General features: G+C 42.7%; 2 protein-coding genes across 8 annotated transcripts in view; both read left to right on the top strand.

The window, feature by feature from the left end:
* Positions 1-297: 297 nt before the first annotated feature.
* Positions 298-21,293, top strand: LOC144696444 (uncharacterized). Of its 3 annotated transcripts, none has more exons than XM_078567737.1 (6): positions 298-1,124; positions 12,435-12,634; positions 13,785-13,857; positions 15,136-15,226; positions 20,126-20,223; positions 20,745-21,293. In XM_078567737.1, the coding sequence occupies exons 2-6, from the start codon at positions 12,506-12,508 to the stop codon at positions 21,035-21,037; spliced, it is 684 nt and encodes a 227-aa protein (XP_078423863.1). In that variant the 5' UTR covers positions 298-1,124; positions 12,435-12,505; the 3' UTR covers positions 21,038-21,293. The 3 variants fall into 3 exon arrangements, with proteins under 3 accessions (XP_078423863.1, XP_078423861.1, XP_078423862.1); XM_078567735.1 differs by lacking the exon at positions 298-1,124 and adding an exon at positions 7,923-8,147; XM_078567736.1 differs by lacking the exon at positions 298-1,124 and adding an exon at positions 7,923-8,147 and having other exon boundaries at positions 20,748-21,293.
* A 1,450-nt stretch (positions 21,294-22,743) lies between these two features.
* The window catches only part of caps2 (calcyphosine 2), a 43,503-nt gene continuing 40,272 nt past the window's right edge, over positions 22,744-25,974 (top strand). For 3 of the 5 annotated variants that reach the window (XM_078567740.1, XM_078567742.1, XM_078567744.1), the window contains exons 1-3: positions 22,744-22,852; positions 22,978-23,049; positions 25,226-25,272. In XM_078567740.1, coding sequence (XP_078423866.1) covers positions 22,984-23,049; positions 25,226-25,272 — 113 coding nt within the window. In that variant the 5' untranslated portion in view covers positions 22,744-22,852; positions 22,978-22,983. Of the gene's footprint in view, positions 22,853-22,977; positions 23,050-25,225; positions 25,277-25,974 lie in introns of those variants that run through there. The other 2 variants (XM_078567741.1, XM_078567743.1) reach the window with 2 other exon arrangements.

Consider the following 25,974-nt stretch of genomic DNA (forward strand, 5'->3'; position numbering starts at 1 on the left):
TTCTGTAACAAAAATTAAAATAGCTGGTTTTGTGTCTGACAGCATCTGCGGAGAGGAATACAGTTAACGTTTGGAGTCCGTATGACTCTTCATCAGAGCTGTGTAACTCAATAACTCTATATATAATTATCACCTTCACACAGGGCTGAATGGCAGAACGATAAACAGTTGCCTTCTGAAACCAAAGAGGAAGAGAGTAAAATCAAAACCTGCAAAGAAAAAGTAAACAAAATGGGAATAGAGATTATGGTCTGAAATTGTTGAATTGTGTTGAAAGGTTGTAAAATGTCTAATTGAAGGATAAGGTGTTGTTCATCAAGTTTATGTTGAATGTCGTTGGAAAACTGCAAGAAGCCAGGGACAGAGAGGTCAGAGTGGGAGCAAGGTGGAGAATTAAAATGGCAGGTGCCCAGGAGCACAAGGTCACCTTTGCGGACCTAATCTGCATTTGGTTTAACCAGTGTAGAGTAGACGTTGTACTAAATTGAAAGAAGCACACATAAACACTGTTCACCTGGAAGGAGTGTTTGGGTCCTTGGATGGCAGGGACAGAGGAGGTTAAAACATCAGGTGTTGCATCTCCAACACTTGCATGGGGAGAGGTTGGGGCGATTGAGAAGTGAACCAGGGTGTCATGAAGGGAACCACCCTTTCAGAAAGGGAGGGATGGGGAACATGTATCTGTTGGTGGTGGAAATGTTGAAGGGTGGTGCGTTGAATATGGTCGGGTGGAAGGTGAAAACCAGGGAAACCCTATTGTGGTTCTGTAAGAGAGGGAAAGGGTTGCGAGCAAAGGGCGGGAATTGGGACAGACACAGTTGAGGTCACTGTCAACCATGGTGGGGTGTGGGTTGTTGGGTGGGGGGAATCCTTGGTTGAGGGAAAGGAAGTCATTATGATATGCGCTAACGTGTAAGATTGCTTCATCGGAACAGATGCAACGAAGATGGAAAAACTGGGAGACTGGGATGAAGTCCTTGCAGGAAACAAGTGCGAGGAAGTTTAGTCAAGTTAGCTGTGGGAGACTGGACTAATAGTGAACATTTGGTAATAGCCTATTCCCAGAAATGGGGGCAGAGAAGTTGCAGAGGGGAAAGGAAGAGTTGGAGATATACCATATGAAGGTGAGCGAAAGGTGAAAATTTAAAGCAAAGTTGATGAAATTTGGTATGTTCTGGCATCGAAACATAGGAATTGTAGATGATAGGAAAAGCAAAGTCCATCTATTCACCTTCTACAATGGCAATGGTGTTGAAAACTAATTTTAGCAATCAACTACTTCACAATAGACCCAGAATATTTCCACAGATGCTGCCTGACCTGCTCTTGCACATCCTCTGATCTCCATCACTTCAGCATTGGCTGTCTTGTTTTCAACTGCCTAGATGTTAAGCTCTATAATTCCCTCCCTAAACCTGTCTGCCTCTCAACCCTTCTCTTTTAAGATAGTCCTTAAAATCTACCTTTTAGACTTAGTTCCAGTACATTTTTATATGGCTGTGTGAAATTCTGAAGTGCCATGGGATTATTTTTTTTACTACAGTAAAAGCATTATATAAATGCAAATTGTTGTTCATCATTTCCAGCAATTTCTGCTTTTGTTGGAGAGATGTTAATTGGGCTTGCACTTTAAGCTATGGATAAACCCAACATTCCTTCACTCCTATTTGAGGGGCAGGGCGTCAATTTGAGGGGCAGGAAAACTTGAAAGCCTGGATGGAAAATATAAATGTTGAAGACACAAAATTTATTTTCTCACAGACTGATAATGCCAGACCCTCACATCAAACGTTTTGCTTTCTGACACTATTTCTCTAATATTTTGGAATCTATAGTGAACATTATTTGTACCTAAAAGATCACATTAAATTTTTATTGACAAATATTAATTTATCATTTAAGAATGAAATTTAACATTGTGCACGTTCCCATCAAATATATCCACCAACGTGTGCACCAAGTTGTATGTTCTAGGGATCATGGAAGATTTTAAACTTTTGCATTGAAAATGGTGCATTCTAGTTCATTTTAAACACTTCTGTGCTTCACCATTTATAGCTTGTATTCTAAGAAAAAGGAAAAATAAAGAGGCATTTGGCTTTTCAACTAAACCACAATTCTGTCACCCTCTGCACTCCACCCCCTGCCCATAAAGCTATTTTAACCATCCCTGTCTTGTGTTATCGTTTATTGTGAGGGAAATTGAGTACAAAAGTAGGGAGGTTATGCTTCAGTTGTAGAGGGCACTGGTGAGACCACATCTGGAGTATTGTGTACAGTACTGGTCTCCTTATAAAAGGAAAGATGTAAATGCATTAGAAGCAGTTCAAAGAAGCTTTACTAGGCCAATACCAGGAATAGTTGTGTTGTCTTATGAGGAAAGGTTGTTCAGGTTAGGCTTGTATCCGCTGGAGTTTAGAAGAGTAAGAGATGACTTGATCAAAACCTTTAAGATCCTGAGGGGTCTTGACAGGGTGGTTGTGGAGAAGATGTTTGCCCTTGTGGGAGAATCTAGAATGAGGGGTCACTGTTTAAAAATAAGGGGTTGCTAATTTAGACAGAGATGAGGAGAATTTTTTTCTCTGAGGATTCCGAGTCTTTGGAACTCTTTTCCTCAAAAGGTGGTGGAAGCGGAGTCTTTCAATATTTTTAAGGAAGAGCTAGATAGATTTTTGATTAACAAGGGGTTGAAAGGTTATCAGGGGTAGGAGGGAAGTTACAATATAATCAGCCATGATCTTATTGAATGGCAGAGCAGGCTTGAGGGGTCAAATGGCCTATTCTTGCTCCATGTTTGAATGTTCGTATGTGTCCAACCCCATACTTGCCCCAGTCCAGAGCTACTTTTTAAAAATTCATTCACGGGATATGAGCTTCGCTGCCTGGGCCAGCATTTATTGTGTATTCTTAGTTGTCCTTGAGAAGGTGGTGGTGATCTGCCTTCTTGAACCGCTGCAGTCCATGTGGTGTAGGTACACCCATAGTGCTTTTGGGAAGGGAGTTCCAGGATTTTGACCCAGCGACAGTGAAAGAATGGCAATATATTTCCAAGTCAGGATGGTGAGTGACTTGGAGGGGAACATCCAGGTGGTGGTGTTCCCAACTATCTGCTGCCCTTGGCCTTCTAGCTAGTAGTTATAAGTTTGGAAGATGCTGTCAAAGGAGCCTTGGTGAATTCCTGCAGTGCATCTTGTAGACGGTAGACACTGCTGCTACTGTGTGTCAGAGGTGGAGGGAGTGAATGTTTGTGGATGTGGTGCCAATCAAGCGGACTGCTTTGTCCTGGGTGGTGTCAAGCTTCTTGAGTGATGTGGGAGTTGCACTCATCCAGGCAAATGGGGAGTATTCCATCACACTCCTCACTTGTGCCTCGTAGATGGTGAGCATGCTTTGACGACTCAGGAGGTGAGTTACATGTCGCACGATTCCTAGCCTCTGACCTGCTCTTGTGGCCACAGTATTTATATGGCTAGTCCAGTTCAGTTTCTGGTCAATGGTAACACCCAGAATGTTGATAATGTGGGATTCAGTAATGGTCGTGCTATTGAACATCAAGGGGCGATAGTTGGATTCTCTCTTGTTGGAGATGGTCATTGCCTGACACTTGTGTGGTGTGAATGTTACTTGCCACTTGTCAGCCCAAGTCTGGATATTGTCCAGGTCTTGCTGCATTTGGTCATGGGCTGCTTCAGTATCTGAGGAGTTGCGAATGGTGCTGAACATTGTGCAATCATCAGCAAACATCCCCACTTCTGACCTTATGATGGAAGGAAGGTCATTGATGAAACAGCTGAAGATGATTGGCCTAGGACACTACCCTGAGGAACTACTGCAGCAATGTCCTGGAGTTGAGATGACTGACCTCCAATAACCACAACCATCTTCCTTTGTGCTAGGTATGACTCCAACCAGCGGAGAGATTTCCCCCTGATTCCCATTGACTCCGGTTTTGCCAGGGCTCCTTGATGCCACACTTGGTCAAATGCTGCCTTGATGTCAAGGGCAGTCACTCTCACCCCACCTTCGAACCAAGGCTGTAATGAAGTGGCCCTGGCAGAACCCAAACTGGTCATCAGTGAGCAGGTTATTGCTAATCAAGTGCCGCTTGATAGCACTGTTGATATCCCCTTCCATTACTTTACTGATGATGGAGAGTAGACTGATGGGGCAGTAATTGGCCAGGTTGGATTTGTCCTTTTTGTGTATAGGACATACCTGGGCAATTTTCCACATACCACATGGGTAGATGTTTTTTCACTGTCGCTGGGTGAAAATCTTGAAACTCCCTTCCTAACAGCACTGTGGGTATACCTACACCACATGGACTGCAGCAGTTCAAGAAGGCAGCTCACCTCCCCCTTCTCCACGGCAATTAGGGATGGGTAATAAATGCTGGCCCAGCCAAAGAAGCCTAGCTCCTGTGAATGTATGAAAAAAATAGAAAATGCTGGAAAAACTCAGCAGGTCTGGTAGCACCTGTGGAAAGAGCAACAGAGTTAACATTTCAAATCTATATGACTCTCATACGGCTTCAAAACGTTAACTCTGTTTCTCTCCCCACAGTTGCTGCCAGACCCGCTGAGTTTTTCCAACATTTTCTGTTCTTATTTCAGGTTTCCCGCATCCGCAGTATTTTGCTTTTACAAGAATAACAAATAGCCCTGAGTAATAAGCAGCTATGCGACCAATCACCATCTGTTTCATACAGCAAGCCTTTGCCTTTCTGGTAGACTTTGATCATCAGTAACAACTTTGAAGGCTCAATTAACCACTGTTTTCAAAATTTTATCACTTCCTTGCAAAGATGGTTATTATTATTACAGGAAGTGCAGATTGTTGTTCATAGCTTCAGTATGGGAAAATAGTAAAAGCCAAAAAAAACACTAGAAAAGTGAAGTAACTCTGAATGTAGTAAAAACAGAAAATGCTGGAAACCTTCACCGGGTCAGTTAACATCTTTGGAGAGAGCAACAGAGTTGACATTTCAAGTAAATGACTTTAATCAGAACAGGATATTGTTGGAGATTGGCAGTTTATACATGAGAGCAAAACCATGAGAAAGGGGTGGGGAACTTATGCAATGGAGAGGCCTGTGACAGGTTGGAGAGTACCTAGAAAAAAAACAGTTTGTTTTTTTCTGGAGCCTGCTCTGTCCCAACAATTTCCTCAAAATGGCTCAAGTGTCCTGGTTTTCAGCTTTCCCATTTATTCTGCAGGAGCAGAATGAGCTTAAGTTAAATTTAGGTTTGCACATGCGTCCGAGATCTGCCAGTAAGATCACGGCTGACCCGATTGTGGCTTTAACTCTATTTTCCTGTCTGCTCTACCCTATTGATCAAAACACTGCCATTCTGGCAAAGATAAATGGTTCCAGTGGCCTAGAAATGTGGTGGGAGAAAGGGAGGTGAGCTCCAGGGATGTGGACCGATTGAGAGTCACGGACTGATTGAGGGTCCCCATGCCTAACACCTACCTGCACCTCCTCCACTGCCAGAGACTCGCGCAGGTGCAGCCGCCCTCATTACCAGCATGGTAGGATGACCATGCCAGACATCTTGGTTTTGCCGGGACAGTTCCGTTTTTTCATTAAACATCCCGGTGTCCCAACAATTTCCTCAAAATGGCTCAAGTGTCCTGGTTTTCAGCTTTCCCATTTATTCTGCAGGAGCAGAATGAGCTTAAGTTAAATTTAGGTTTGCACATGTGTCCGAGATCTGCCACTTTGTCCCACAGTCGGCACAGTTTGTGTCCTCTTTGCCCCGCAGCATGACATTATGTTCCCGGATAATGCATGGAAAGCACTTATGGGTGAGATGGGCGGAAATGGGCAGCAGGAAGGTGGGAGGCATTTGTTTGAGTTTGTAATGACTTGACAGAGTGGACAAGTTTCAACAGAAACAGAAACTTTATTACAGAGAGGTTTTCAGGTGCTACATGCTCAAACAGGACTCTCATCAGGGCACACACACACACACACACACACCGCCACCCCCCCCCCCCCAACTGGATTGCCCACACTTAGGGCTGATTCATTAAAGCCTCTCAGAACATCACGTGACCCTTGATAGACAGCAGAAGAAGCTATACCTTCAGTTACTACATTTCCACCCCCTTTAGTTTTTTTACAATTTCTATTTACAGAGAAACATTTGAATATCCAACATATACATATATACAACTTCAGGTGATTAAAGATCACGTTTCTGAGGTGCTCTCCTTATTCAGCTAGAGCAGCACAGCACTACCACTTGAGCTCCCTCAATAGAATCGACAGGATCCGGAAACTGCAGCACGTGACACATCATTCGAAAGTGACAGTTCTGGGTTTGGCAACTCTACAGAGACATCGGGCATGTCTATCCTGGGTTGATCTCTCACCTCAGGAATTGACAGTTTGATGTTACTCACAGGTGGAATAGTTGGTTGTTGGAATGTCTCTCTAGAACGAATATAATCCACGGGCTTACAAACTATTCTATCTTCCACTTGTACTTGGGAAGATAATGGACCAGTCTCTGAGACAATGGTTCCAGGAACCCAACAAGATCCACTTCTGAAATTTTGCACTAATGTTGTATTACCTACACTGCCAACTGCTCCCTGCTCGGTCAGGACCCTCATCAGGAAGTCACACCCCCCAGATTGCCCGTGCTTAGGGATCATTGGTCGGAGCCTCCCAGTACATCACGTGACTCCTGATAGACAGCAGGAGAGGCTATACCTTCAGTTACTACAGAGTTGTTTACATTCCCAGACGTGATTTCCTTGGGACTTGGCAACTTTGAAAAGAAGCAAAGACACCGTGATGGAACACTCCCCACTTGGATGAGTGCAGCTCCCACAACACTCAAGAAACTTGACACCATCCAGGACAAAGCAGCCCACCTGATTGGCGCCACATCCAAAATGTTCTCTCCCTCCACCACTGACACACAGTAGCAGAAGTGAGTACCATCTACAAGGTGCACTGCAGGAATTCACCAAAACTCCTTTGACAGCACTTTCCAAACCCACGACCAGTACCATCTAGAAGGACAAGGGCAGCAGATAGATGGGAACACCAACACCTGGAAGTTCCCTTCTAAGTCACTCACCATCCTGACTTGGAAATATATCACCGTTCCTTCAGTTTTGCTGGGTCAAAATCCTGGAACTCCCTTCCTAACTGCACTGTGGGTGTACCTGCACCACATGGACTGCAGCGATTCAAGAAGACAGCTCAGCACCACATTCTCAAGGGCAACTAGGGATGGGCAATAAATGCTGGCTGAGCCAGTGAAGCCTACATCCCGCGAATGAATAAAAAATAGATTTATGGCCACTTCACTTGTTTCCGGTAGAACAATGATAAAAATAGAGAGGATGCTGCACAGGGAAATCTGTTCCTTTTGTGAGGGAGCCTTTCCTCGGGGAGTCCTGATTTTCAATTTTGAGAATCTGGTCACCCTGTCTGTCCAAGAAAATGCGTTTCTCTAAAAACATGTGTATTCATTCTTGAGATTTGGGCATCACTAGCAAGGCTGGCATTTATTGCCCATCCTTAGTATGTCCTTGAGAAGGTGGTGGGCCCTTTTCTCTAATCGCTGCATCCCACGTAGTGAAGGTCCTCCTCAGTCGTGCTGTGTGTGATGTTACAAGCTGAAGTTGCAGGATTTTGACCAAGATCTCCTTAATACAGCTGCCACATATAATTTAAGGAGGGAGTGTCCCAGAATCAAAAAAAAATCAACCAAATTTAGAGAGGCACAGCCAAAATTATAATAAAAAAGCAAACTTATTAAATTAAATATTATTTCCTGCATCAACCATGCAGTGCAATCATAGGTGTTCACACCTTTCCCAATGCTGGATGAGCTCAGTTCTGGTGGGAAAAGCGATTCAGTTTCGAAACAGTTGGTGCGGCGGCTGCGGATCGGGATCCGTAGCAGTGAGAGGGAGAGGGGGAGGGGGAGCGGCGGCGGCCGGCGGTTGGGGATCGCGGCTCGCGGCGGTTTCAGGGGCCGGGCTGACCATGTCGCTGGGGCAGCAGGCGGCGCTGGCCCTGTGCCTCTTTATCTGTGTCTTTGTGCTGGTTCCCAGGCTGTTGCCAGGGGGAGTCGGCGGAGGGAAAGAGGCCGCGGGCCGGTCAGCGGGTCATCGCCCTCCAGGTAGGAGGAGGGGGGCGGGCACTGACCATTGGGGTTGGGCTTGGGTGGTGGGGGCACTGATCATGGGAAGGGGGCTGGGTGGTGGGGGGCACTGACCATTGAAATTGGGCTTGGGTGGTGGGGGCACTGACCATGGGAAGGGGCCTGGGTGGTGGGGGGCACTGACCATGGGAAGGGGGTTGGGTGGTGGGGGCACTGACCATGGGAAGGGGGTTGGGTGGTGGGGGGCACTGACCATGGGAAGGGGGCTGGGTGGTGGGGGCACTGACCTTGGGAAGGGGGTTGGGTGGTGGGGGGCACTGACCATGGGAAGGGGGTTGGGTGGTGGGGGGCACTGACCATGGGAAGGGGGTTGGGTGGTGGGGGCACTGACCTTGGGAAGGGGGTTGGGTGGTGGGGGCACTGACCATGGGAAGGGGGTTGGATGGTGGGGGGCACTGACTATGGGAAGGGGGTTGGATGGTGGGGGGCACTGAGCATGGGAAGGGGGTTGGATGGTGGGGGGCACTGACCATGGGAAGGGGGTTGGGTGGTGGGGACACTGACCATTGGGGTTGGGGTTGGGTGGTGGGGGCACTGACCTTGGGAAGGGGGTTGGGTGGTGGGGGTACTGACCATGGGAAGGGGGTTGGGTGGTGGGGGGCACTGACCATTGGGGTTGGGTGGTGGGGGGGCACTGACCATTGGGGTTGGTTGGGGTGGGGCACTGACCATGGGGAGAGGGGTGGTGCGGTGGGGGCACTGACCATGACGGGGTGGTGGTGTGGGCACTGACCATGGCAGGGGAGGGTGGAGTGGAGGTGCTGACCATGGGGGGAGGGGGCAGTGGGGCCACTGACCATGGGGGGAAGGTGTGGGCATTAACCTGTGAAAGGTGTTGGGTACTAACTGGGAGGGGAGGGGCATGGTGGATGGAGGTGGCGAGGAGGCATAGATACTGATGGAGGTGTGGTATGGGCACTGAATGGAGGTTATAACCCCTGGCCTGCAGACCGGTATATAGACACTCAAGGGCTTGGAATATAGGCAGTGCCCAAAGAGTAGATGCATTGACTCGGAGGTTGGGTAAGGGCACTGAATGAGGTTACAGGCACAGGGGCTTACAGGCACTGGGTGGCAGCCAGTGTCTGATTGAGTGTCAGCCAGAACTAGTCAGGGGGCATGGACTGACCAGCTGTAAGGCCAGAGTGAACTTTCCTGCTCTTCGTCAGATAGGGCCATGGAATCTTTTACATCCACCTAAGAGAGTAGAAGAGGCCAAGGTTTAATTTCTCATCAGAAAGGTGGCACCTCTGCTATTGCAGCTTTGCCTTTGTACTGCACCAGGAGTGTCAGCCTAGATTTTGTGCCCATTCTGTGGACTGGGTCCTGAATCTTAAACCTTCCAACTTAGATGAGTAGAATGCTACCAATTGAGCCATGCCTGACAGAATAGGTGTTTGCTTTTTAACAGCTAACATAACAGTCAACATATTTATAATGCAATGATGGTACAGCCTGCATCATTGCTCCCCTAAACATAGACTGTCTTTGTAAATATGGTATGGGTAGGGTTTGTGTCCAAGCCAATGCAATAGTTTTTTTGTAACACTTAAATTTTGTGGCCTATCATGGTTTGTCCTTGTTCCGCTGACTAGCTCCTTTTCAAGACTAAAGATGCATTTAGTGACCTTCTTAGGCTTTATTTTCTCTGGCTAATGTTCAGTGAAAAATTAATTCAGATGAATTTGCACATGAAGTTGTAGGGTTCATTCCTGATGAGATAATTTTACATCTTGGAGGTAGTTTCCAAACACCTATCATCACACATCATTTTAAGCTGCATTGGGGTTTTTTGAGAGTTTTGTACACAAACACTGAATGATGGATACTGAAAAGATGTTTCCTGTTGTGGGAGAGAACAGAAGTAGGGGACATGGTTTAAAAATAAGGAGTCTCCCATTTAAGATGGAGATGAAGAGAATTTTTTTCTGAGGGTCATGAGTCTTTAGGACTTTCTTCCCCAGAGAATGGTAGAGGCAGGGTCAATGAATATTTTTAAGGTAGAGATAGATTCATGACTAACGAGAGAGTCAAAAGTTATCGGAAGCAGGCAGGATAGTGGCGTTGAGGCCACAATCAGATCAGCCATGATCTTATTGAATAGTGGAACAGGCTTGAGGGGCTGATTGGCCAACTCTTGCTCCTAATTCATATGTTTCTTTGAAATTCCTGGGGTTGGACAGTGCAGAAAGCCCATTGTCTGCTCATGGTGGCCAGGAATTTGGGGTTGCATCAAGCTTGCATCCAGTTTAGACTGGCCCTTTAAATTCAGAAAGAGGGGACCTTGGGCAGATCTTCCTATCTGCCTACCTCCATTTATCTAAGGGATGTGTCTGGGGAGTTCCTAGGTTCTCCTTGAAATTTTACCCTTTATGGCCTCTGTAGTCCACCTAGAAACATAGAAGAACGAGTAGGCCATTCAGCCCTTCAAGCCTGCTCCACCATTCAATAAGATCGTGGCTGATCTGGTTGTGGCCTCAACTCCACTTTCCAGTCTGCTGCCCCCCACCCCCATCCCCACTTCCAATAACCCTTGACTCCCTTGTCTATCAAAAATTTGTCTAACTCTGCCTTCAATAAATCAAATGACCCAGCCTCCAGAGTTTTCTTGGTTTCATGAAAAGAGATAAGAGCTGGCATAAGTTCCATTAAGACCTCAATGAATAGAGTGGAAATGAATAGATCCCAAAGGGTGCCACTGATGTATGTTTGTTCGTGTGATGCAAATGATGCCCTCCCCAGGATTTGAGACTTGGTCTCTGGATACCTTTGATTGAGTGCTTGGCTTCTCAAAACTATTATGGATTCTGCTATCAGCCCTGTTTTTGCATTTTATTTTCCAAACAGCCTTCTGTACATTAAAAAAAAAATTCCCTAGCTTCTCCCTTTCCCATTTGTCAACTGTTGTAAATTTTAAGCCCTCCAGAGACCAACTAACCATTCAGTAGAAACAGTTTTCTTTTCCCGATTTACTCTATCAAAACCTTTCAAAATTTTGAACACTTCCGTTAGAGCTCCTCATGTACTCCTTTGGTCAAACGAAAAGAGCTTCAGCTTCTTTAATTTCTTTGTACAGTAAAATATTAGAAGTCTACTTTTGATGCACCGTCATTTTCACAGTGTCTGAATTTCTGCCTTTTATATCTATGTGCTTATATATTTATTGCATAATTTTATCAAGTTTAATGAAAGTTAATTGGTAGTTATATTACCCCATTTATGCCTGAGTAGAAGTCGGAATTATACGTAATTGTACCCTCTGGCTCCAGCCCTTGGCTCATTCTCTAGGTGTGTCCTGAATGATATCTGAAATCTTCACACCTCCGATCTGTTTAAATACCTTCTAGTACCCTTATCTATAATTCAAAATTCTACTGAGTTTTACTAAAATCAATTATTAGCTTATACTCAGCATCTTATTGTCCAAATTAAAGAAATGCCTTGTGGACAACGTCCCTGTTTTCTTAAGTTTCAATCTTCTGCCTCCCTGACATCAGTTATTTTTACTGTTGCAGCTGTTTGCCTCCTGGTCTGTAGCCCTGTGTATACCCAAGTATTTTTTTGTTTGAGTGGAGCATAAACACCAACATGGACTGGTTGGGCCAAATGGCCTGTTTCTGTACTAAGATAAAAGCAAAATACTGCGGATGCTGGAAATCTAGAACAAAAACAAAAATACCTGGCCTGTTTCTGTGCTGTACATCTAGTGTAATCCTATGTTATCAGTGCAGCTGTCATAACACAAAGGAACATGTCTCCACACTGAAGAGATTTGGCATCCTTGATAAGTATCCAGTTGATAAGGTTGCCCGCCTATTCTTGGTTCTCTTGGCAACATAGCTGCCTCTGCTCATTGTCCTATCTTACCGCTGCTGATAGCCAACTTTTAACATAAGTTTAGCCAGGTGACTCCTTACTTCTCTTTAAATTGTCTTGTTTATCCTTTTACCCTTGTCAACTTTCACCACTTCATGCTAGAGCCAGTGGGCCTCTGAGATCACTGAAACAGTAAAATAAAGCAATGGTGTAAGGCACTAGCTCTCTAGTATATATATATATTTTGATGAAACATTTATTCTAATTGAGTAAATAATAGACACTGGAGGACTCTTAGGTAATCCATCATTTTGTGTAGCTGAATTTGATTCTTTCAGTGTATGCTATCTCTGGATGAATCAGATAATTGGAGTACCATGTCATGTTGAATGGCTTTTTTTCAACCTCTTTATTTAATACATATTACAGTTCCTGGAAGAGGCCAGCCTTTGATTAGACACTCCCAATCAAATAGTCCCAAAGGACCACCTAATCTCAGGATGAGAAGTATAAATCAAAAAGAAATGAATGCTGAGAAGACTCAGGGCAGAAACAAAGGATTTGCTTTCCAGTTAATGCCACTTTATGCAATAGGAATAAGTATATATGCAATTTACAAACTTGTGCAGGTAAGCACATTACTGTAGTGCACTTTATAAATAAAATAATACTGTAAGAGTACTTGTGAATGCTGCTCACCTCTGACACTGACAAAGTTTTGACATTTTTGCTCTTTCTAATGTTCTTCATTTGCCAATATGACATTAATATAAATGAAACTGAAAGGGAATGTCTTGCTATTTGTAATATGTTGATCCATGTGTATAGGACTTTTTTTTTGCTTTTATGTCTGTGATATTTACAATTTCACAATCAGATGTTTTTTTCTATTCCTTCATGGGATGTGGGAGTCACTGGCTAGGCTAGCATTTATTGCCTAACACTAATCTCCTTTGAAAAACCACCATCTTAAACCGCTGCAGTCCATTTGGTGTTGGTACACCCAGTGCTGTTAGGAAGGGTGTTCTAAGATTTTTACCCAATAACAGTGAAGGACCAGCAATATAATTCCAAGTCAGGGTGGCGTATGGCTTGGAGGGGAATTTACAGGTGCTTGTGTTCACATGCATCTGCTACCCTTGTCCTTTTAGATGGTAGAGGTCCCAGGTTTGGAAAGTGCTGTCAAAGGAGGCTTGACTAGTTGCTGCAGTGCACCTTGTACTAGAGCCACAGTGTGTCAGTGGTGGAGGGAGCAAATGTTGAAGTTGGTGGCTTTGGTGCCAATTAAGTGGGCTGCTTTGTCCTGGATGCTTTACTTGAGTAGGGCAGTCTACAGTACCATAGGAAGAAAAGGATCTGCAGTTATACACTTATCTTTCACTTTCCAAAATCTTTTACAGCCAATGAATTATTCCCAGAAGTTATAAGCAAGGCAAGGATGCCAATTTGTGCACAGCAAGGTACAACAAACAGCAACAAGATGAATGGTCAGTTTTGGTGTTATTAATTGAGGCCCGCCCTTCAAATAACCTGAGCAAGCCTTGCTTTAATGTCTCATCCAAAAGAGGGTTGCACTGAATCGTCAGTCCAGAATATAAGCCCTTGTTGTGGACAGCCTGCGTCCATGTTACAGAGAATCAGTCTAGAATTTACTGCTTCCAAAAATCAAAGATCTAAGGCATCCTGTAGGAGGGAAAATAGCTTGCAGTTTTTATAAGGGTTTTATAGAGCTCACTGTGATACCTGTAATTGTTTGAAATATCTTTTATGGCTTTACAGGTGAAATTCAATGAAAATGAACAATCAAGCAATGAGAAAAATAAAGAGGTTGACAAAAAGAGGAAAAATACAGGTATATATTTCACAACACGGATAATTATGCGTGGAAAATGCAACATTTCTGTCATGAGAGCTGATGCAGTTTGTGGCACAATTTTGATTAGGGATGGGCAATAAATGCTGGCCCAGCCAGTGAAGCCCACATCCCATGGATGAATATAAAAAAAAATTCTGCAGAAATCAGATACCAGTGATTTCACTGTGTCAAAATGTGCTTGTGACTGTTTTTTCCTACCCGACACTTAATTCTCACCAAGTCCCATTCTGCTATTGCCCCTGTACGCACTGACCTGCATTAGTTCTTGGTCAAGCAATGTTTTGATTTTAAAATTCTCATCCTTGTTTTCAAATCCCTCCATGGCCCGCTCCTCCCTATTTCTACAACCTCCTCCAGCTCCACAGCCCTCTGAAATATCTGCACTCTCTATTCTGTCCTCTTGAGCATCTCTGATTTTAATCCCTCCACCATTGGTGGGGTTCTGCCTTCAGTTGCTGAGGCTGTAAGCTCTGGAATACCTTCACTACATCTCTGTCTCCCTAACTCGCTTTCCTCCTTAAAGACACTCCTTATAACCTATCTATTTGTTCCTAAGTTTGATCATCTTAGCTCGTTTCTCCTTATGTGGCTTGGTATCATTTTGTTTTACAAGGACCTTTTGAAGGACATTGGGATATTTTATTAGGTTAAAGCTGCTATATAAATATAATTTATTGTTGTACCTGTGGTGTCTGTTGGATAACTGTTTAGATTCTCCAACACTACTTAATTGCCAACAATTAGTTATTAGATATGCCGTACATTGTGTAGAATTTAAAAGATTGTGCCAAACAGTGGTAGAAGGTGCATGGGAACAAGTTTCCCTCTGAGTCACACGCCGCCTCGACTTGGACATATATTGCCATTCCTTCATTGTTGCTGGGTCAAAATGCTGGTACTCCCTACGCAACAGCACATTGGGAGCGACTTCACTGCATGGATTGCAGCAGTTTACGATCCATCACCATCTTCTGGAGGGAAACCAGGGATAGGTAAAACATGCTATCCTTGTTAGTGACACCTGCATCTTCAGAATGGATTTTTAAAAAGTCTTTCAGAGAAGGTGAATGGAAATCTCTCCATTCTGCCCTAAAATGTCACCTTACATAGTGCACTCAAGTCTCTGGATTGGGGCTTGACCACATGACCTGACTTGAGGCAAGAGAACTACTAGTTGAGCCAAGGGTAATATTAAGACTTGGACTGCAAGCAGCTCTAGTAACCTTTTAGTAACTTTAGAAACTTTTGCACTAGAAACTCAGCTTTCCGAACTGGAGATGCGTTTGGCACAGACAGAGAGAATGCTGGACTCATTAGTAAAAGAATTAGATCCACTCACCAGCTGGTAAGTGATTGTTGCTCTTCCACTGAGGTTTTTTGTTTGTTTTCATACTAAATGTTAATTTGATTTTTATTTGCTAACTAACGCATTATCCCACCTCAACCTCTCGGTGACTTTGATTCGATTGACCGTTCCATCTTCCATTGTTTATTTTCTGTGATTCGCCTCCATGGCATCTGCTTTCATGGCTCCCTCTTAGTTTCTATTCCTTCCTTCCTGACTTCCTTCAATGCCCTCTCCATGTATCCATATAGTTACCATCAGTGTGCCACAAGATACAATTCTTGGCTCCCCTACTAATTGCATTATACACAGTCTTCTGAAGACATTATGCATGAGCATGGAGTCAGCTTCCATATGTGTATAATGACGACTAGCTGTATTTCTCTGCCATCACCCTTGAATTCATGATTGTTGCTATGCTGACATCAAATTGTTGATGAGCTAGAACTTTTACTGACTAAACTTTGATAAAACCAAAACCATCTTGTTTCGTTCTCACCTTATCCTCCACATTCCAGGCCCTGTTTCGAAGCCCTTTCCTAATTGCTTGTTCAGGCTACCTTTCTTTGACTGTACGTAATCTTTGTCTGCTGTTTGTCCCAAAGCTAAGCTATAAATCCCATGCGCAGTCAGTCATCAAGATTGCCCGGTCCTTCTCTGCAACGTTTCTTGCCTCTTCAGTGGTCCACTCACTGGCCCCAGGCTCTCCCTGGAGAAATCCCAGCTCATCCAGAACTTAGGAAATCTTTGTCCTTACCTACAACTCCACTTGTATCTTTGCTCTACCCTATCAATATTGCAGCTCTGCATCTTTGCTCACATGTTCTGCCATTCTGAATTTGGGCAACTGTTCCTTTCCCCACCCCCTCCTCACCATTTCATTGCTGGCAAACTCTACACCTCTCATAGTTTGCCCATTAGAGCCCCCTCGCTTCATCTCTTTTCATAGAACCATTGAAAAGTTACGGTGCATAAAGAGGCCATTCAGCCCATCATGTCTGTGCTGGCCAGAAAAAGATGAAAAAAGAACTAGCCGCTCATTTTAATCCCACTTTCCAGCACCTGGGTTGTAGCCTTGCTACAAGCACTTCAGATGCAGATCCAGGTACCTTTTAAATGAGTTGAGCGTTTCAACCTCAACCACCGATTTTGGCAGTGAATTCTAAATGCCCACCACCCTCTGGGTGAAAAAGCTTTTCCTGATGTCCCCTCTAATCCTTCCACCAATCACTTTAAATATGCCTCCTGGTAATTGACCCCTTAGCTAAGGGAAACAAGTCTTTACTATATACCCTATCTAGGCCCCTCATAATTTTGTACACTTCAATTAGGTCACCTCTTAGCCACCTCGGTTCTAAGGAAAACAACCCTAACCTATCCAATCTTTCCTCATAGCTGCAATTTTGAAGCCCTGGCAGCATTCTTGTAAATCTTCTATGTACTCTCTCCAGGGAAATTATGTCCTTCCTGTAATATGGTGACCAGAACTGTACACAAAATTCCAGCTGTGGCCTAACCAGCGTTTTATACAGTTCCATCATTACATCCCTGCTTTTGTATTCAATACCTCGTCCAATAAAGGAAAGCATTCCAAATGCTTTCTTTACCACCTTATCCACCCGTCCTGCCATCTTCAGGGACCTGTGGACGTGCACTTCTCAACCCCTCTCAATATCCTCCCGTTTATTGAGTATTCCCTTGTTTTGTTTGCCCTCCTCAAACGCATTACCTCACACTTTTCCGGATTGAATTCCATTTGCCACTTTTCTGCCCACTCAACCAAACCATTGATATAATTCTGGAGACAACTGCTATCCTCTTCACTATCAACTACATTGCCAATTTTTATGTCATCTGCAAATTTTCCAATCATACCTCCCATATTTATGTCCAAATCATTAATATATACATCAAAAAGCAAGGGCCCCAACACTAAGCCCTGTGGAACACCACTGGCAACCATTTTCCTTTCACAAAAACATCCATCGACCATTACCTTTGTTTCCTGTCACTGAACCAATTTTGGATCCAACCTGCCTCCTTCCCTGTATCCCATGGGATCTCACTTTTCTGACCAGTCTGCCATGTGGGATCTTGTCAAATGCCTTACTAAAATCCATGTAGACAACATCCACTGCACTACTTTCATCAATCCTCCTTGTTTCTGCCTCAAAAGATCCTATTAAGTTAGTAAGACATGATATTCCCTTAACAAAACCATGTTGACTGTCCCTGATCAACCAATGCCTTTCTAAGTGACAGTTTATCCTGTCTCTCAGAATTGATTCCAATAATTTTTCCACCGCTGAAGTCCGACTGACCAGCCTATAATTTTCTGCCTATCCCTTGCACCCTTTTTAAATAATGGTACAACATTTGCAGACCTCTAATCCTCTGGTACCTCGCCTGTATCGAGCGAGGATTAGAAAATGATCCTCAGAGTATCCGCTATTTCCTCCCTGGCTTCCTTTTAACAGCCTGGGACACAATCCATCCAGCCCTGGTGACTTATCCACCTTCAAGGATGTCAGTCGCTCCAGTGCTTCCTCTCTCATTACACTTATTGTACCAATGTTTCACACTCCTCATTAACTAAAATAACTGCGTCATCCCTCTCAGTGAAGACGGAGACAAAGTACTCATTGAGAACATGCCCACATCTTCAGCATCAATGCACAAGTTACCGTGTACATCTCTGATAGGCCCTACCCTTCCTTTAGTTTTCTCTTGCTCTTAATGTACTGGTAAAACATCTTTGGGTTTTCTTTGATTTTATCTGTTTTTAAAAGAGTCTTCCAAACATACCTTCTTGACTTTGCCTTTAGTCGCCTCTTCTAACTCTTGAATCCTTGCCTGGTTTCTACAATCTCCACATCCCACTGCCTATGAAGTGCCTTCACTATGTTAAAAGGGCTACAGCCAGCCGCATCAATGATTAAAATGGCATTTGTTCAGTGTGGGGAATGGGGAGGGGTCCTCTACCATTTGCTCAGTCCAATTAATTAGCCATCCGATTAATTCAAGCTTAATTGGGTCCATTGATGCTCTTCAAATGCCACCCCCTGCCACTTGTTTTTCTAAATCACAATACATAGCAAGTTGTGCGTTTAGTAAAGACTGCTCTGGTTATTTAATGAAGTTACATTTTATACTCTGTGCATTGTGCCTCTAGTTATTGGAAACATAGGACTGTACAGGATCGGAAAAGACTCTACAGTCCACCTGGCAGGTCCCACAGATAGTTATTAGGTAGGAAAATCTTAGTACTAAAACTATTGTAAGCTATCCACCTCCTGTTGATGTTAATCTATAATTCCATGCATGGATATCCTTTTTATGGCAGCTCCAGCCATCTGCTATCAGTTAACCACTTTTCATGAACAGAGAGGATCACAACTTTAACCTGTCCGACAACTCTTCTTATACAAAAGAAGTCTGAAGATACGGTGTAACTTCTAATTTGGCCTTTATGTCAGATCACTGAGACATGTAGCAGTTTACATCTTGAATGGATTGGTGTTTGTCAGCTTGAAACAAATAGCTGTAGCAACAGTGGAAGCTCAGACAAGAGTACAAACCAAAGAGTGGGGCAACTGAGAGCAAGTGACAGTTGTAGGGTTTTATTGTGAATGGAAATTGGTGTAAAAAATTGCAGGGTTACGGGGAAAAGACAGGGGAGTGGCACTAGTGACTTGCTCCTTCAGATGATCAGCACAGACACGACAGGTTGAAAGGCCTCTTTCTGTGCTATAACCATTCTATGATTCTAAGTAACTTCTAATTGGAACTACAAATTGGAAATGAAATCAGTGTGTGAATCTGTATGAATGTATTCTTCATCTGGGATAGTGGAATAAACAGAGGTTTACAATATTGTAACAAATGAAAATCACAGCTGATGCAGGAACTAATCCCATGTACAATATACCATTTACTCTCTCCTGTACATTATATAGAGAGTAAGCTGTGGTTGGGCAGGAGAAAGAAGCACGAGAGTTGGAGCAGGAGGGGAGAAAAATGTGCTGGGGCATGCGGAGGAAAAAAGACATGAGTTGGGGTGAGTAGTCGGGGGAGAGAGACCCAAGAGTCTGGATGAGCAGGAGGAGAGAGAAAGATACAAGGGTTGCCCTGAGTAGTGGAAGAGAAGCAATAGACTTGGGCTGTTGAGTGGAGATGAGAGGTAGCACACTGGCAGCTCGGATGGAATTAAGTCAGGTAAATTTACTATAGGCCAGAACTGTCTTTCGTCTTAGCTCCTTTGAGAGAAGAAGAAAAAGAATATTCAGAGTAACGTTTCACGTTAACCTGCTAGTTGCCAAAAATTGACCCAGCCAAAGTAACAAAACTTTCCCTCTTTCTGCCCAGGGCCAAGCTGAGTGGAAGTAGAGAGGAGGATATCTTCTATTTATTTGAGATGCCGATATACAGTAGTAGTATAACTAGCAACTAGCCCTAAATTATCTTGAATTATTCATGGATACTTAATGTATTTAGCTTGCACTAAGTTTTTGCTTTTTAGGAGTTGTCTAAGAATTTAGTTTTTCATAATTAACTGCTAAAATTTATTAAATTGCACAAGGTATAACATAGCTACAAAATTTGGTTTGAACCAAAAAAGAAACACTGGAAACAAAAAATAATAACTGTCTGGAGTGAAACTTGTTCACAGTTAAGTATTAATTTGTGCCAATGAAGTATCTAACTTTTGTTTTCAAAAAGATTGGAATACTTAAAATAGTGCCTCAATTCCTAGCAGCCCTTAGTTTGCTATTAGTTGTAAATTATACAATGTGATGCTTAGTTTGCAACATGACCACATTTCCTAGGTGAAGCTTGAATAATACCTTGAACCCTGCCTAACTTTAACAGCTCAGTCTTGTTGCTTTGCATTCTTTATAGTGTCGATGCCGTTGCTTCTGCAGAGAAGAATGAAATTATGTCACAGCTTCTGCAATTAAGACAGCTGGTGAAAGAGAGGCAGGCGCCTAATGTTGATGGTAAAATGATTAGTGATTATACAGTATTGCGGTTTTAAAATAACATGAATTAAAGTACATCACTATCTTAGTTGTACTTGTCAGTGAGTTTCATTTCGGTTTGTAGCTTTTCCTTTTAAAGTCCTTCTTAAAACTCGCCGCTTTGACCAAATGTATGACCAGCTGTCCTATCTCTATGTTGTTCAGTGTCAAATTTTGTTTGATATTGCACCTGTGAAGCATCTTGGGACATTTTACTATGTTAAAGGCACTATATAAATTCAAGTTGTTGTTCACAGAACATGATGGTACTCTTCATATTTTTAAATGTTCATATGTGCAAAAGCTTAAAATATTCTTTTCGGAGATAGTACTTTAGGAATTAAAGGGGACATTTAGAAAGAATTTTATGTTTAAAAAAAAAGCAAAAATTAATTTTTGTCCAATGAAACAGTGCTATTTTCATCCCAATGAAATATAGTTTAATTAAAAATGATATTGCTGTTTAGAATTATGATCTAAATGTTTTCTTTCAAATCCAGAAGAAGTGACTCCTGTCTCTGAGAATCTCAAAGAATGTGTCCATGACTTTGAGGTAAGGACACCAGTGTCTGAAGATCAGGCCTCCGCACACAGTGAGGAAGACTTGGTACAGGATATTGATCCAATAACTGGCAACATGCTTGCATCGTCAGATTTTGATGAGATTGAGTTTGGGAGCAGCATTTCCACAGAGGACACTGAAGAGGATTCTGAAGCTGTTGCGAATTTGTCAGAAACTCATGAACCCATGGAGTTGAGAAGACGCAACAAAGTCAATGAGTTTGGGAAATGAATTGCTAAAGGACCCTGTATACTTTGGGCATCACATCGATCCATTTTGCTTATTATTGTGTGGTTTTGCAGAAATATTAGTCTGTTGCTGGTGATTGATTTATTGTTATTTAAAAACGGTCTGGTAGTCGATAATTTTAAACTTTTATTCAGAGAAGTACCATACAAATTTGTTGTAGTTAACATCACTATTTACTTGTTCCGTGGTAGTGATAATGATCTTGATTGTTTTTATATTAAAAGCTCTGTGAAGAAAATATGTTGTGTTGCATTACTTGGGGCTTAGTAAACTGAACACTTGCCTAATTACGATGTATGCACAGAATTTTCCTTTTTATCAAATGCTGGACTCAACCCAGAGATATTGCCATGCTTTTTTCAGTGAGGGATGATTGTTAATTATTCATGTATTTAAGGTCATACAATTTTCTGCTTATTATTTGAGTAAACTATACCCAATTAACAGTCATCAGAAGGAAAATGCGCAGACCACAAAATGTATCCATTTCAGTTGTGATCTTACAGCCTCCTAAACACAGTCCCAATCTACCTGCCTTCCAGATACAGCCCTCAGTTGTTCATGCAACCTAGTCTCACGTTCCACTGTAAAATTGATGGCAATAAACAGGAGATCGACCATTATCTGTAAAGATAAAGGACAGACTAATGGCTTGAATTTGATTTTTCATCAGAACAGGGAACCTGTCAAAAAGTTAATAGAAGCTAAGACTGGGAACGTAAGAAATAGCTGGAGTAGGAGTCTGCTCCGCTATTCAATAAAATCATGATTAATCATGTACTTCAACTCCACCTTCCCACACCCTCCACATATCCCCTTATTCCCTTTGTACGCAAAAATCTATTGACCATATTTTGAATATACTAATGACTGAGCATCCATGGCTCCCTAGAGGAGATAATTTCTTTGAAGAAATTTTGCCTTACTCAAACCTAAATGGCTCACCCTGTATGTGCTTCCTGTTAATTGCCAGGACTGACAACATAGAAAATTTTCCCTTTATCCTACTGTTTTCAAACAAATTTCTTGTGCCATTCTTGCCAAATTTGAGGCCAATGACAACTTGCATTTATAGAATGCCTTTAACATTGCAAATAATCCCAAGGCAGACTTTAGGAGCTTTGTCAAACAAACTTGGCATCAAATACGAGAAGATGGTGGTCAAAGAGTTAAGTTTTAAGGATCTTCTTCAAGGACGAAAGATTTGGAAAGTAATTCTAATGATTATGCCTAGACAGCTGAAGGTACAGCTGCCAATGGTCAAGTGATTAAAATACGTGATGTGCAAAAAGCCAGAATTGTAAGAGCACATATCTTGGAGGATCATAGGGCTGTTGGAAGTTTACAGATGTGCAGGAGGGGGAAGGCTATGGAGGGATTTAATAACAAGGATAAAAATTTTAAATTTAAAGCATTGCAAGTCTGGGATCTGCTTTCTCTAAATCTTGTGTTACTCCTGCCTAATCAGAGCTTGCTCCCTATATAATGTATCAATTCCTGCCTCAGCTGTGTAGTAAGCAAAGGGTAGGTCGCTGTAAAATAGCAAATCCAACGCAACTGAATGTGATTCTGAGAAACAATGTTAGTCTCCTTTAGAGTCCAAAGGCCCAGCTGTTCTCTGCCTCCCTTTCACTTCAGTGCTGCAGCGCATGCTGGTCCCGGAAGTGTGGACTGACGCGGGCGGTCGTCATGACAACGCGGGGTGATTGACGTGACGCACCGCCAGGTGAGCGCTTGAGTGGAGACAGGTGAGTGACACAAGGCCCGGCCATGTACCAGGAGCTCTTCCAGGCTTAGGTAAGGTGTCTCATCACCTCGACAGTAACACTCATCACCCACTCCTTGAGTAATCGCAGAGCTCTCTGGTGTACAATTAAACTTTAAAAGAAAGATTCCATCTAAACTTCGGCTTAATTTTACAGATTTAAATGGATCTGGAAGTTAAGGGCATTGGCACAGCATCAAGGAACGTAAAAAGGCAGAAATCTGCACAGGTAAAAGCCCAACAGGTGTCTGGATCTAGGATGTCTCTTTTTGACTTGTCCACTTTGGTAGAAAGAATGGAAAAGCAGAATACTATTTAAATGGAGAGAGATGGCAGAACTCGGTGGTACAGAGGTATCAGGGTGTCCTGGTACATGAATCACAAGAATGCAAGTACAGCAAGTGATTAGGAAGGCAGTTGGAATGTTGGTATTTATTGCAAGCGGAATGGAATATAAAAGTAGGGAAGTTTTTGCCGCTGCTGCACAGGGCCTTGGTGAGACCACGTCTGGAATACTGTCTACAGTTTTGGTCTCCTTATTTGAAAAAAATATATAATTGCGTTATCAGTTCAGAGAAGGTTCACTTGACTCATTCCTGGGACGAGGGGCTTATCTTATGAAGAAAGGTTGAACAGGTTGGGCCTGTGCCCATTGGAGATTTAGAAGAATGCAAGGTGACCCTTTTGAAACATATAAGATCCTGAGGGGATTTGATAGGGTGGACACTGGGAGGATATTTCCTCTTGTGGAGGAGATTAGAATTAGGGGACACAGTTTAAGAATAAGAGGTCTCTCTTTTAAGACATGGATGAGGAGAATTTTTTTCTCTGAGTCATTAGTCTGTGGAATTGTCTTCCTCAGAGAGCAGTGGAGGCTGTGTCATTGAATTTATTCAAGGCCGAGTTGGACAGATTTTTGATAAATAAGGGAATTGAGGGCTATGGGGCGAGGACAGACAGGAAAGTGGAGTTGAAACCACAATCAGCCATGATCTTATTGAATGTTGGAGCAGGCTTGAAATACTGAATGGCTTTTGCCTGCTCCTAATTCCTATGTTCCTATGGCTCTTGCCCAAACAAAATGTTCCCGCATTCAAATTGCAATCCCACGGGAGTTTTTGAAATCTTAATCTTTATGTATTTATTTAAATCAAGCTGACACACTGTTTCTTACCCCACTTTCAAAAGCCAGTGACTGAAGTTTTTAAATGAAAACAGAAGCTGCTGGAAAGCACTCAGCAGATTGAGCAGCACTTGCGGAGAGAGATACAACAACAACAACTTGCATTTATATCGTGCATTTACCAAAGCAAAACGCCCCAAGGTTTTTGCAGGAAACATTATCGGACAACATGTGACTACAGAGCCACATAAGATAAGGTATTAGGACAGGTGGCCAAAAGCTTGGCAAAACAGTAGATTTCAAGGAGTGTCTCAACGGAGAGAGAGTTAGGTTTAGGAAGGGAATCCCAGAATTTAGGGTCGCAGCATAGTCACCAATGATGGAGTGAGAGAAAGCAGGGACTATGCCATTAGTTATTGCTTAACTAACGATACTAAAACAGGTTATCTGGTCAATTATCTTGTTGCTGTTTGTGGGAGCTTACTCTGTGCAAACTAGTTGTTGAGTTTCCCTATGTAAGAACAGCAACTACACTGCAAAAGTCTTTGATGGGCTGTGAAAAGCTTTGGGATGTTCTGAGGTTGTGAAAGGGTGTGTATTTTTAGAAAGCCGTCCCAGGAGGCCATGGATTCAAAGTGAACTTGAGGTGTTGAAAAGGGAGATGGATACGTGGGATGTTAAGGGTTATGGAGAAAAGGCAAGGATTTATGATTTTAAAAATAGAATCACAATGGACAGTGTCCACACTGGGCCAACTGCCAGTCATGTTCCTGAAGTTCTGTGAAATAAAGTAATCCAAAATTAACTTTTGTTAGTTAATCATAACTTAATTACTTAATGATGAACTGATAACAAAAAAAACACAGCGCAACCTTATTTGCATATATGGAATTATTTTTAGAAATTATTAAAATTTTGCTTATCTTTTTAATCATTGTGCTTACTGCTAATTCATCACACCTGCCGGGACTTTATTTTTTTCTCACTGCTGGTACATTACACACACGGCTGGCTAATTTCAGTTAATCTACTTGTGCTGTTTGTTAGGTTATTACACCCCCTGCTAACTCATTAATCTCACTGTTAATTTGTCACACTCGCTGTTAGTTTATTTTACTAACTGTTCGTTTTGTGATCACCAGAAACTCACTAATCTGTTTACTTTGCTTGTTACTGCTTTATACAATCACTACAGCTTAATTTATGCTGACTGATAATGAGTGGCATTTTAGCCACTGCCATTTAGTAATAATTGGTTTCATAAATTACCTTCTGTAAACAGGGCTGGAGGATATGTTCCAGTGATGCTTATGGGCCTCGTCCTGATGAGTAAGTATCTATTATCGAATTTAATTTATTAATATGCTTCCATTTTAACTTTGCTTTTGTGCACAAACCTTCTCATCTTCACTTGCTTTTAGGTGGGATGGTAAAACTGCCATATTTGGTTTTTCTTCACAGTCATGTCCTCAAGCAGTCTCCCCCTAATCAGTTGATAAGAAGTGGTACTGTGTTATGCACAGAAAGGCAGTATTATGTGCTTTAGAGAATGATTGCATTTGCTCTGAATTATTCCTGGGATTCATCATTTCCTTTGACACTCGGGATATCTGTTCTATTAATTTTTTTATCCATATTAAATATTCCCTCTCTCTCTAATTCTTTTTCTTCTTCTATCTTTTCTCTTCTCTATGGCTGTCATAGACGTTCTCATTTTCTATGATGTGGAGTATGGGACCCACTAATACTCGGCTGTAGAAGCTGGGTTGTTAAGTATATTCAAGGCGGAGATAGACAGATTTTTAATCAGTAAGGGAATCAAGGGTTACGGGGAAGAGGCAGGAAAGTGAAGTTGAGGATTATCAGATCAGCCATGATCCCATTGAATGGCAGAGCAGACTCGATGGGCCGAATGGCCTACTTCTGCTCCTATGTCTTATGTGAGGTTTTGGCAGCACAGGGGAGGACAGGGAGCTGTTGTCATAGAGTTCTGAATGGTTAGGGCTGCAAATAAAACACTCAAATCTGGGT

This window comes from Cetorhinus maximus, chromosome 22 (genome assembly GCF_964194155.1).
Source record: "Cetorhinus maximus chromosome 22, sCetMax3.hap1.1, whole genome shotgun sequence".
NCBI lineage: Eukaryota > Metazoa > Chordata > Chondrichthyes > Lamniformes > Cetorhinidae > Cetorhinus > Cetorhinus maximus.